Source organism: Caloenas nicobarica, chromosome Z (assembly GCF_036013445.1).
Source record: "Caloenas nicobarica isolate bCalNic1 chromosome Z, bCalNic1.hap1, whole genome shotgun sequence".
NCBI lineage: Eukaryota > Metazoa > Chordata > Aves > Columbiformes > Columbidae > Caloenas > Caloenas nicobarica.
Genome location: NC_088284.1, coordinates 94,875,030 through 94,887,969, shown reverse-complemented (window position 1 = coordinate 94,887,969; position 12,940 = coordinate 94,875,030). Strand labels below are relative to the sequence as shown.

General features: G+C 38.5%; 1 protein-coding gene across 5 annotated transcripts in view; it reads right to left on the bottom strand.

Annotated features, from left to right (window-relative positions):
- Positions 1-12,940, bottom strand: part of TTLL7 (tubulin tyrosine ligase like 7) — a 66,882-nt gene that overhangs the window by 45,632 nt on the left and 8,310 nt on the right. For all 5 annotated transcript variants that reach the window (XR_010607828.1, XM_065656223.1, XM_065656222.1 and 2 more), the window contains 2 exons: positions 947-1,105; positions 664-792 (listed from right to left, as the gene is read on the bottom strand). Coding sequence is in view for 4 of the 5 variants with exons in the window: in XM_065656223.1 (XP_065512295.1) it covers positions 664-792; positions 947-971 (154 nt within the window). In the remaining variant the exon portion in view is untranslated. The remainder of the gene's footprint in view (positions 1-663; positions 793-946; positions 1,106-12,940) is intronic.

Sequence of the window (12,940 nt, the reverse complement as noted above, 5' to 3'; positions counted from 1 at the left end):
CTTCAGGACATTCCACAACTATCTAGTAAAAGTCCACTTGCACGGCTTTTAGACTTAATCTTGGCTAACACATGTTAATTTTAAAACAGTGATGACTACAACTGTCACTGCAGACAGGGGACAAGAATGCCTCCTTAGTCAAGGTCCAGCAGTTACAAAAGCAAATGCATAAGTTATTTCAATATTTAAATAAAAGATAAAAGATGGATTATGTGCCAGGCATAACAAAGGTTCAAGAGAAAAAGATTTTTTGGAAGTAGTCCCAAGCACCAAAATACAAATCACTAGTAGATTTTATTGAGAAACCTCTATAATAATTAGGGCATTTAACATTAAATTCACACTGTTCATCTTTCAAGGCTTTAAGTAAACTTCAAAATACATATGTAATTCTTAATTAGAGGGGTTTTTCCACAGCCTTCTTGATTAATTATTTTATTTCAAGTCCCTTCCCTGAGTAACAAATGGGGCATAATAGATGCACAGTGTTCAAAGCTATCAACTCAATGTTACAAAAAAAGAACAAAGGTTTCTTACAAAAGAAAATCCTTTGGAAATGTCTCACTGCCAGCTTGACGCAAAGTCCATTAATTCACACCATTAGTTAGTAATTCATTCATGTCAATAGCTATTGGGATGAAAACAAAATATGTAGCTTCCTACCAATTTCATATTTTGTGCCAGCAACATTTGCAGTGATGACTCCATTCTTCTTCTTTCTGACTTTTCTTTTAATTGTGCTTTGATAGGGTAGTTCCGAACTCAAAGTCAGAGGAGCAGTTCCATGGTTATCTTTGAAAAATAATGTTGTACCTATCAACATCTCTATATCTCAAATAACATACACAAATTAACTAAAAGTACAAACATTTACTTTGTTACAGCTTAGAGGTACAAGCATACTGAATAATTAATAGGCTATATTAAAAATCCAAGACTAGCATACCTCCCTCATGAGGCAAGGATGGCATTATAACCTAGGATAGTGCAGAAGCTGAGCCGAAAATCCGTTCCAAGTTCTCGGAAAATGATGGAGCCGTCAAAGGCAAATTATTTGAAGCTCCAGTCATAGCATTTCGGTCTCTGGTTGTAGCAAATATTAGTTCTGGAATGGATAAATAAGTATGTTAAAAAACATGAGAGGCTTTGTTATAGAGAAATCTTGAAAAATATAAACAGCAGAAAACTAAATATGGAAATGCTTTTAATAACAAGTCAAAAGTAATGCTTATTTTAAAAGATTGATCAAGTTAATGTAAATATGGAACTTTGTTCATTACAATTCAGTTGTTTGTTTCTGACAAAAAACATTCTGCAGTAATTTTCAAACTGAGATTATATTACCTCACTTTACTTTCTTTTGTGTAGGGGAGATTTTGGACATGAAAATAGGTAACACTGAGGTCAATCAATACTGCAAATTTTTATCTCTACAAAGCTCACGGAATTTACAGTAATTTTAAAGTATATTTTAATTAAAAATTTTGAATCAGACACACTGTATTATGTGTTTTCAGGTACTAATAGGGAAATCACTGAAATTACCTTAATTTTTTTCCAGTTTTTCATTTTTCAATATTTTTAAAAGTAATTGTCCAAAAACTTCTTAGTAACACATGGCTGTAGTTTTATGATCACTTCATGACACAACAGAAATAACTTCAAAAATGCTTTCAGTGACAAGTATCTAAATTGTCAGTTTCTTAAAATGAGTAATTATTTGCATAAAATGCTATTTTTCATGTCTACACTGATGCAAAATTTCTTTTTTTTTTTTTTTCCTCTATGGATACACTACCACATATGAAAATCTCACACACTCAGAAGTTACGTAAGTCCACCTTAAGCACATAAGAACAATGTGTTAAAATATTAGGGAAAAAACCTCGGGAATAAAACGCTTCTAAACATGCTGCTGCATGACTTCGGGCAAATTCTGCGAGAAAACAAATGTCTTTGGCAGGTTGCCTCAAGCAGATTTACAAGGTTTTGAAACATATACAGGCCACTGAGTTTTAAATGCTTTCATTTCTTTTCTGCAATTATATGTGTGGCAAAAGCTCCTTACACCAGCTTCAGATTAGCTTATGTTGCCACTTGTGGTGATTGCAAAACTTATTTAAAATAACTTTATATAGAGTACAAGTAATTTCTTCTGCTATAAATACCAGAAAATTACAGTAAAGTGCAGCCATGACTTATGATGTGAAACATACTTGGTCATAAGATTGGACAAGATTTGCATTAGTAGAATGACCAAAACATTACTTACAAATCCTCATTTTTTATTTGTACATGTGTGTGTATATGCATGTCAGCAAGACAGATACATATTTATCACAGAATCACAGAATGTTAGGGATTGGAAGGAACCTCAAAGATCATCTAGTCCAATCCCCCTGCCAGAGCAGGAATACCTAGGTGAGGTTACACAGGAAGGTGTCCAGGCGGGTTTTGAATGTCTCCAGAGAAGGAGACTCCACAACCTCCCTGGGCAGCCTGTTCCAGTGTTCCATCACCCTCACTGAGAAGTTTCTTCTCAAATTTAAGTGGAACCTCTTGTGTTCCAGCTTGAACCCATTACCCCTTGTCTTACTGTTGGTTGTCACCGAGAAGAGCCTGGCTCCATCCTCGTGACACCCACCCTTTACATATTTATAAAAATTGATGAGGTCACCCCTCAGCCTCCTCTTCTCCAAGCTAGAGAGACCCAGCTCCCTCAGCCTTTCCTCATAAGGGGGATGCTCCACTCCCTTAATCATCTTTGTGGCCCTGCGCTGGACTCTCTCCAGCAGTTCCCTGTCCTTCTTGAACTGAGGGGCCCAGAACTGGACACAATATTCCAGATGAGGTCTCACCAGGGTAGAGTAGAGGGGAAGGAGAAGAAAGGAAGGAGAAGAAGTATTCTGGACAAGTCATCCTCTTGGTAAGAACATATAAAAGCAGACACCTTGAGCTGCAAGATCTTATTTCCTTTCAAGACAGAAATTTACCCTTAACAATCCATTAACACAAAAGGATAAAAAGAGCAGATTGTGGTTCTTTTATGGCTGTGGTCAGTATGCTAGGGGCAAAATTCTGCTTTGTAATAAGGCAACCAAATCTCCACCGTGTCCATGTAGTGGAATGCCACAAATTAACGCTAGAACGTGATACTGTGTATTTATCCAGAAAGTAAGAACAGATGTTTTATACACAGATAAATGTTTGACAGCATAGTAATAACCCTCAGCCACACCTACTTGCAATCTACTTTGCTGAACCAGAACTTGCTAAGAAAATCTCCCCAAAATGAACTAAAACTGGAAGGTCCTTTTAAAGTTTTAATGTTTTGGATGCTCTGAGAAGGTGCCCTGAAAGTCCTCTTGCCTGCTGGCATCCTAAAATTACACACAGAGATGGGAAAGCAAAGCATTTATCCTCCTCAATACCACTGAGAAGGAAAAGCAGAGCTGGGCACAATGACTCACTGAATATTGCACATTATCTGTTTCTCAAGCTAAGAATACCACCAGAGAACAAGACATGGTCAGTTCCTGGGAATAATACTGAAGTTCATCTGTTAGCCAGTTAAGGACTTGTATGCACACACACAACTGCCTACTAGTTGTTCTGTCACCATACTGGCTAAAAGCTTTTAACAAATTTGGAAGAATGTCAAGGCAACTAATACTTCCCTGTGAGAAACACCAGCCCTTACTAATACAGCAAGATTTACAAGCTATGATACGGTAGTAAAAACCAAGCAGCTCACAGAGCTTTCATTCAGCTTATAATCACAGAAAAATATCTGCCCAAAGTTACTGTAACACTTTGTATTCTGATGGTGGACCATAAAGCTCCAAACTGTACGACATTGTTGAATTACTGTTTTTCTTTATATAGAAACCATTCTACTCCCTAGACAAGAATACTCTTTAGGCTATAAACAGAAAATACCAACACTCAATGTCCGCGACTTTCAACCAGTCAACTTTTTAGCACACATACATGAGTTGATGGTAAAGATTTATGGCCAACTTTAGAGTAGCCTACGGGCAATTAGTAGTTTGGCCATATGTAAAACATAGTAATTGGACTCACGCTAACATAAATCTTGCAAACTTATCACTGAGGTAACTCTTTTCTGGACAAGATTAAGGATGATGTATTTTTATCATCACAGCTGAAGCATGCACTCCTCTAATGTCAAACCTTGTTACAAAGACACACACAGTCTATTTGTCAAATCCTGATTTAAAATGAATTCTTCAAAGGCAAAAGGGATTGTTATTGTATTCTGTACTCAGATTTACTCTAGGATTTTGATTTTTCACAGGCACTGTCCTATACCAATAAAATTAAACGGTATTCTGCCTTAAGCTTGTACACAGTAATTCAAAAATGTTTACAATTGCTTCATTTCTCTTCAGTCACCCATCTCCAACCAAGCATTTCACTGAATACCAAAACACCAGCAGTTCTAAATTAGTTTTCCAAAGTATTTTACATAGGATGCAGTCCTTTCCTTTGTTCCCACTGGAACATTTCCTCTCCAATGGGCAAATACAGGTCCAATGAACTGGATACTCTCAGCTTTTCTTCCCACCATGACAAGTAACAGACGAGAGGTGCAGCATCTCACCTGGGGGAACACATTTCCCAAAGCACTGGCTGCGAGTTGTAGGCTAAACCATGGGAGCAGTAGACTTGCTCCTGCTTAGATCTCCCTGCTTTGTGTGTTCCCAGTGCAACGCCATGAGAAGTTGCAATTCTGCAGCAAGAAAACTTAGGACCAGGCTACTGAGGAAGCTGAAATCCTCCCAAGTAAACTGCAACTGTTCCTCAGGCTACAATTTACATGAGCAGTCCTCTAACTGGAGGAATGGGTCATTTGAGAGCCTGGAACACATCTCCGGGACCAGTAACTGAAGGGCTGTTGCTGGAGGGAGGGAGCTGGGAGAAGAGGGACACACACTGACAGAGGACCCAGTGCAACCCTGCAATGCCGCAGGCCCTGGCAGCCAGGAGCTCTCTCGCGTCCTTTGTCTTTTTGACATCTATACAGCAGAAATCATCCCAGAGTTACTTCATTCTCTGACTCAAGTCCTCCCCAGGCACCTTTTTCTAGCTCACATCTCTTGTTCTGTGATTGCCCAGCCCCACTCCTGGCTCACAGCAGAGCTGCCTCAGGCTCGACGAAGGACAAAGACCTGCAGCACAGACCACTCTGCCGACAGCCTCTGCTGTCCCAGCAGAATTGCCAGTTACGGGGCAAAGCTCGTTGCATGGCCCACCCGATCATGCAACAGCAACGGCAGCAGCATTCTTGGGTTATGAATACATCAAATTCCAAGTTGGCAACGCTGACAAGGCTTTATTTATAAAATAAGCATAGCATGGAACCTGTGTTCAGCTACAACAACATAGAGGTATCTCCCTCTAGTAACCTACAGTTTCTAAAAGATTGCTTTTAGTAACATGGAAGAAAGTATTCTGTTTCCAAACTGGGACTGACAGAGCTTGCTAAACCTTGGCAAGTCAGCTATCAGGCATCTCTGAATTCACACTCTAACAGAAAAGCATCACAGTTCCTGCTGTATATATCATTTCCCTCCCGAAATTGTGATACACACAAATTGGTGAAGGTTTGTTGCTCACCAATACTGATTCAAGGGTGGCTGAACAAAAACAGTTAACTTAAAAATGGAGAAAGACTTGTGAAGAAGAAATGAATGCATCTTCATTCTTATACAAACAAGTGCTTTTATTCAAAGTGTTCTGGGCGGGGGGGGCGCAGGGAAGACGAGATGTTGTCTTTACCATTGCCTGGAAAAGGTGTGAGAGTCAGCAAGAGAGATACACTGCACACAATCCTGTCCTAGAAAGAGACAAATAAAAAAAAAAATTTTAAAAAAAGAGCTTTTTGCCTGCAGGGACAACAGAGGTCAGGTACTCTTGCTACAAAGAGAAGTGTTGCACACAGACAGGGACCCTGGCAGGTGCCTGAGTCCATCTGAGGGAACCATCTGAGCAAGGTACGAGAGTGCCTGGGTGACAGGCAGGGGACAGTGGGAAGAAGTGGTTTCATAGTTAACGGAATAATCCATGTTTCCTTGATAACAAGTTGTAATATGCTGTAGAAAATAAAAAATAAAGAGTATTTTTTGCTGTTACACAAATTAAGTGTATTATAAGAAGTCAGTAAATTTCCTGAAAAAATAATTTTCTGCCCTTGATTATATAGAAGTTTTTTTTTAACAAATCCCTCTCTTATTTCCTAAGTTATTTGCTCCATACTGTTCCCAAGTGACCTCCGTCTTTCATGAGCCTTCACTTTACATGCTGATGCAGTGCAGAGCTAAAAAGGTTACTTTTAATCTCTAAAAAGGAGCTGCATGCCATCAGAGCCCTTTTTTTCCCCAAGGAGTAAGCATCCCAGAAAAAGGTTGAATTAATCAGATCAAAATAGAGAAGGGGGAGTCAAATTCAAACTTAAAATAAAGCAGTGCAACTTGAGAATCTATTTCAAAGAACACTCAAGTCAACGAGATTCTTCCAGGAAACCTAGATCATACCAGTAACTATGAAACCACTACTGTGTACCCTAACAGAAAGAGACTAGATTGCATGTGTACATTTAAAATAGATTTGATCTAATAAATTAAAGCATTAAGAATGATAGTTTACTAACCAGATACTCCATGTTGCAAAGCAGAGACAACACTGTGTCACTCAATGCACTGTTTTTAATGTGAACCTCTTCCTTCCTTCTAGCTATTGTGACACTGCTGGTGACCAGCTTGAAAAGCTCTGTGGGCCACGCATGTGCTTAACTTCAGATATATATACAGAAAACTTGACTTCAGATTTAGGCCACGGCGCACAGTTCAAGACTTCTCAAAGACAACTAACATTTCTTAAGTGCCTTCCTATTTACCTAGGTGAAATGCTACAAAAACTGGATTGTCAGTTTTATTTTAATTTCCTGCATTCTCTGTGTACAGATAAGTCACCATTTGCCAACAGTGGAATATTTCAGAATAGATTTTAAAACTAGCAGACTGCTTTCCTCTGAGCCCATTAGTGCAATTTACTCAGTGTTGTCAAAAGTGTCTGGAAAAGCACCGCAGCTGGGAAGAAATCCACAGAGCTCCGACAGAAGGAGCTTTCACTCTGAAATAGAGACACACTGAAGATATAGTTACAGAACTTGGCAGATGACCATAGGGAGGGAAGGACAACATTGCAGCGCTGCAATCCCCCTCCTCAGTTAGCTGGAAAAGAACAAAAATTTCACAGAAACATGAAAAACAAAGAATTGAAAGTAGTCTTCAGAGCACTGATCTAGCAAACATCTGATTTCTGGGCTTTTTTTTTTTAGTCTGATCTAAATAATGAAGTTTTTTGCTCCCTTAGATGGTAGGGTGCTAAAGGCTGGATACACCATAGTAGTGAAAAAAAAACAAGATGGTATGTGAGATCTAGCCCAGTTATACAAAACTATAATCTACTGTTGATCTGGAATTAAGCTGTAAAATGCAGATTCAAAATGAGATTATGACATTAACAGAAATTATAATAGAGAGAAATGCCTTCTTTGCTGTCACTCTCAAATAGCAAGGTAATAATCTGTAGCAATTAAACTGCAGAATTAAAAGCATCATATCCTTTTATAATTTTTAACGTGTCTTGACAAAAAGCATGTTGAAGTGTTCCTGCTACAACCAAGTATAGCCAAGCAGTTTTATTGTAAAATGCTAAAAGAACACTTTGGTGGCAATTTCTCACTCCCACAGAGAAATTCTAGATGCAATCTCAATGTGTCAAAGTGATCAACTTGTTTTTGTCAACTGGCTTAAAAATGCATAGACGTTAGGGCTTGGTTCAAAATATTCTGAAGTAAAAGGAAATCTATTAAACAGTCGCTATTCTCACCATGAAATGAGATGAGATGTTTATTCAGCAGTTCTTTCAGATAAAGATACAGATTTCTCAGATGTTTGATTCGCTAAACAGACAGCTGCAAGCTACGCAAGAATACAAACAACATGATTGACACAACTTAGAACTTTTTGGAATCGTGCAGTTCTGTAAAACAATTCTCCGAAGTAGTTTATCCAAATGGCCAACATCTCTAAAACTTCCAGAATTTCTCTGAACTACCAAAACCACCAAACCAAGCTATGGTGGCATCACTGTACCTCTGATCCATAAGTTCCAGTTACTCTGGTGTGAGTTTAACCTTAAAAACTGCCATTTCCCATTCAAGACCTCAATCAGTAAAGGCCCTGGAATTAGTCTCAGCCTTCTGCAACACGGCCTGTGTAATAAACATAATTTTACAATGGCTATTTAGTAATACTGAAAGCACAAACTGCCCTGACCCTTCCAGTCCGCCTTCATAACACAATGCAAAACAGAGTCTGTACGACAGTTGTGAACCTGTATCTTTTGCTGGAAAAATAAAAAGTGTGTGATGTTAAACGGCTGGAGCGTGGACAGCCCTTCAGCGCCAGCTCCGGCTCAGCCCCGCGCACGGGCACAGAGCCTCGGGAGCTTTGCAGTCTCAGTTCAGGGGAGATTTTCTTTTGGTCTTTCCTGACTTTGCAGTTCACAGCTTTGGGTTGGGTTTTTTCATTGTTTATTATCACAAAAGGCCAATGAAATGGTAGGAATATATCCCTGATTTGGAAAATGGGAAATTTATTAGAAGCTGTTGAGACAGTGGCAGTGTCACAATGTGTTTCACAGGAATTAATCACTTCATACTCACAATTTAGAGATTAGAAATGGGCACGGAAGCCATTTTTTTAACTTTCAGCATTGTCTTGAAGCAATAGTGCTTTTTTTTGCTCTCTTGTTCATTCACTTTCCAAAAGGAACCTTGGCCAAATTTAAAACCATTTCAAAGCTGAAGATTGATTTTCTCTTTAAAAATGACCTCCAAAGTGTCTTTCATAAAAGAGCAGACAATGTGACTATCAGTTAGCTCATTCTCACCCTTCAAAAGTCCTTTTAAATGTGATAACATATTTCAGACTGTTAGCAAAATGAGAAGTACAGAGTTTCACATTTATGTTCTCCATATGGAAAAACAGGAACATAAAAGAAAGCAAGATAGAATTAGAAGACTACAATAAAAAGGACATTGCTTGAACCTTTTTCTTGTTCAGTAGAACACAGGAAACACATTAACTGACAAGGCAAGTGAAAAGAACATGTATGACTTACAAAACAATAACATAAATAAAACACAGGGAACTTTAACAAACATCATTTAGCATTCATAATGGCAAAGAAAAATATTGGCAAAATAGCCCAAACAAACCAAAGCACAACTATGTTTTTATACAGTAAAATATTAATTTCAGAAAATATGTATCTGCATCACTCACTGCTAAAAAAGTATCAGCTTTAATGTTCTACTCGGTCAGCTAAAAGCATAGACAATGCATAGGTCTTGTACTAGTGTTGACTAATTCAGTGTTGATAACACCATAAATCTGTCAGCAGGACAGCATTTCACCAGCTCCAGATCAGAAAGTATTCCTGGCCCTGATCACAGTTAAGTTCTATCAAACACTGCTGAATGGAAAGTCATCTCTATTTATTGTAACCACCCACCTCAGCAACATCAACACAACCATTCTGCCTTCGTTTAAAATAGCGTTGGCATGATCTAGGCATTTTCAGCCTAGAAACACACCCTACATTCCAGTGCACTGGCCACTTCTCCTCTGCGAGCAGCAGCCGAGTTGCCCAGCTCCCACCACCCGTCACCTCAGGTGAAGCGGTCCCGTCAGAACAGCTGAAAGACCCTTGTCAGATTTGTCTTGGGGACAATGAGCACAGGAAGCCTCATGTCCTGATTGTCCAACTACTGCACGCTAAGGGCCAACGCTCTTTATGGTGAGACAGCCGTGGCTGCTAATGAGGGTAAGAGAGATGATAATGTGCAATAATGATTACGAGCAACAGTAACATTGAAGTCTGACATTAACAGTGTGGTTATGGTAGGGAAAAGGGTAAATAAGAGAGAATTAGGAGAAGAATTGAGTTGTGGCACCTGTGGGAACACCTCTGCTTTGAATTTTGCAGTGTGCCATCCATGTTCTTCATCACTGCATGTCAACATACACCAACATGTATCACAGGGTGTTTAAAACTCTGTACACCACAGACTAATCACTTCTGGAATTAAACTATTCCTTCCTTTTTCTATCATTCACTTCTCAAAGGATTTATTTCTCTAGCAAGTGCTAGAGATCTTAGGTATCTACAAGATCGGACATTTTAACACTACATATATCAGCATAGTTGTCTTAGTATAACAGAAAAAGCACTAATACTTTAATGAAGCTGATACGTTTGCAATGATTCCTTACATTATAAATAGCCCTTGGGTAGATATTTACCTTGGAGAAGAAAAATAAAACAAGCAAGGATATCTTCAGAAGGTTTGCCCTCACACATCAAATTCTCCCTCCCTTGCTTCAGGTTGGTGGCACTGGCTTGGGGTGAAAGCAGCCTCAAGTTCAGGGGTACAAGAACAAATATGATACAAATACGGTTAAAATCATTTCTACAGACTCTGTGTATTGCACAAACCACACCTTAGCCCCACACGAATTCTTCCCCATTACATCTCATATTTTACTGGTCTACACTTCATAGACCTAGTTCAGCATCTCTAAATGTGGACTGCAGTCATCACATACAGCCCACGAAGACTCCAATTGAAATTACATCATCCTAATTCACATGCTGCAATATAACAATGTTTTCTAGTTTAGCAACAAGGATGAAACTCCCACGGCACCCTGAAATATAAATTGCCAGATGTCAGCCTGCAGTTTCAGCACCTGATGTGAAAACATTAAACAAAAATGGGGCCTGGAATAAGCTACCAAGTGCACTCACAAGGAACATATATTCAAAGTCTTCTTGGCCATGGGAGTACAAGGAAGTTTCTCACACACAATCATCTAATTGTTTATCATGTTATACTGACACTTCCAATCCATTTGCTCAGCTTCACAGGGAATACTTGTATGATCGTATGAAGGCTAGTAGACCTCTAATATTTCAATGACTGTGCCATCTACTTCTATTCTGTACAGAACAAATGACAGTCAGAAAGGCTCACAACTGGCCTACAGTATCACTAAGACTACTACAACCAATCCTCAGTACTAGTAATATTTTACTGATAACAGCTGATAAAGCCAGACAAACTCCAGCAGCTACAAAACACTTCAGCAAAAACATGCTTTCCTCCCCACAGTTTAGTATTTGGGGCTCAGTGGGGTATCATGGATTTGAAAATATTTTTGCAAATGAAAATAGGAGAAAATCAGCAGTTTCAAAAGGATGCGAGTCCTTAGAAGCTTCTCTAACTGGAATTGACCCAATTTATAAAAAATCCTTTAAAAGGCTGGATTGGCTCCAAACCCTCTGTGTCACGCTATTTTTATCCACTGTAGGGGATCTAAATAGAGTCAGTATCCTCATCAGTAATGAGACTCCAGTATCCTACTATAGGAATATTTTGTGTATATACTGCTCACCTGTAGAGAAATACAGCATGTAGTCAGAAACTCTAGAAAAATAACATGCCTTAAATACTGACCCTAAATTGAATACTTCAAGTATGCAAAACAAGAAAAATTCAGCACATCAGACTTTATACACACTAGCTTTAATTTTTGCTTAAAAGAACAAGGCACAAGGATGGCCTACCAAAACATAATTTTCTGAGATCTGCTTGAACTCATAGGATGAGAATAATGTATCTTGTGAATAAGTACAGCATTACTGATGCAACCCAGTAGTATTGAACGGTTTATTCATTGAGTAATCATACATTGCCTCTGAGGTATAGAGGCCATACTGACAATGGCATCATAGCTTTTAATGCCATTTAAAATAACTCCAAAATCTGAGGAGACAACTGCCCTGAGCATGCCTATTTGTCTCCATGCCTTTAATCACAGCAGCAGCACAGTTCCAAGTTTGGAAGAACATCACAGCCCTGTCCTCATCCATCCTGGTCAGCTCCCAAAAAGCAACACTTAAAAGCAATTGGCTCTGGAGCATTTGCTTGGTTTTGGTTTGGTTTTTTGTTTGTTGTTTTACCGTTGTTGGTGGTGGTTAAGAGCTATGCTTGGGAAATGTACTGAAAAAAGAGTCCTCAAGCAGAAGCTAGAGCAGTGGGATATTCAACTAACTTAGCAGGGTTCAATTTGATTTTTCATTGCTTTAATCTTACATTTTTAAAGGTGCATTCTTAATGAAGCAGAAAGGCATAAATTTACACTGTCAAATACATGCTAGCTGCAAAGTTAACTGGTTTTCAAATATTCAAAAGAAACAAATAAAAAATAATTTCTTATTATGCTGTAGCCACACACGCCACCATCCTCCAAAGTAAAACATGACTGAGAACTGATCCACACACACTCTTTTTTAATCATCATATTGTCTTAGGGTGAAAATTACAGTTTATTGTTTTGTGCTTCTGACTCTCTCAGACATATCACACCCTGCATATTATAGAAGAATTTTTTGTAGCCAGGGAGTATTATATTTACTTGATGACTACAGATAAGGAAAAAAAGAAATGTAAACTGAGCAAAATGCATTTATAAACACAAAGATATGGAAAAGTTACAAGACATCTATTCACCAGAAGAATAAAACTTTCAGTAAATGTTTAATGCAAAATGTTAGTACTAATGAAGGAGAAAACCATTGATAATCCAAACAGAAACAAATGGACAATAAACTGGGATTCGTAGTTGGTTATTGATCCAGGACTCTGAATATTATTTCACAAATATGAAACTTCTTCCCAATTTTTAATGCTCCTTTGATTGCTTGAAGGAAGAAAGAGCTTTTCTCCAGGAAATTTCCCAGTTCCATCATCCAAAAGAAACGTGTACAAAGTACAAAATTTGTT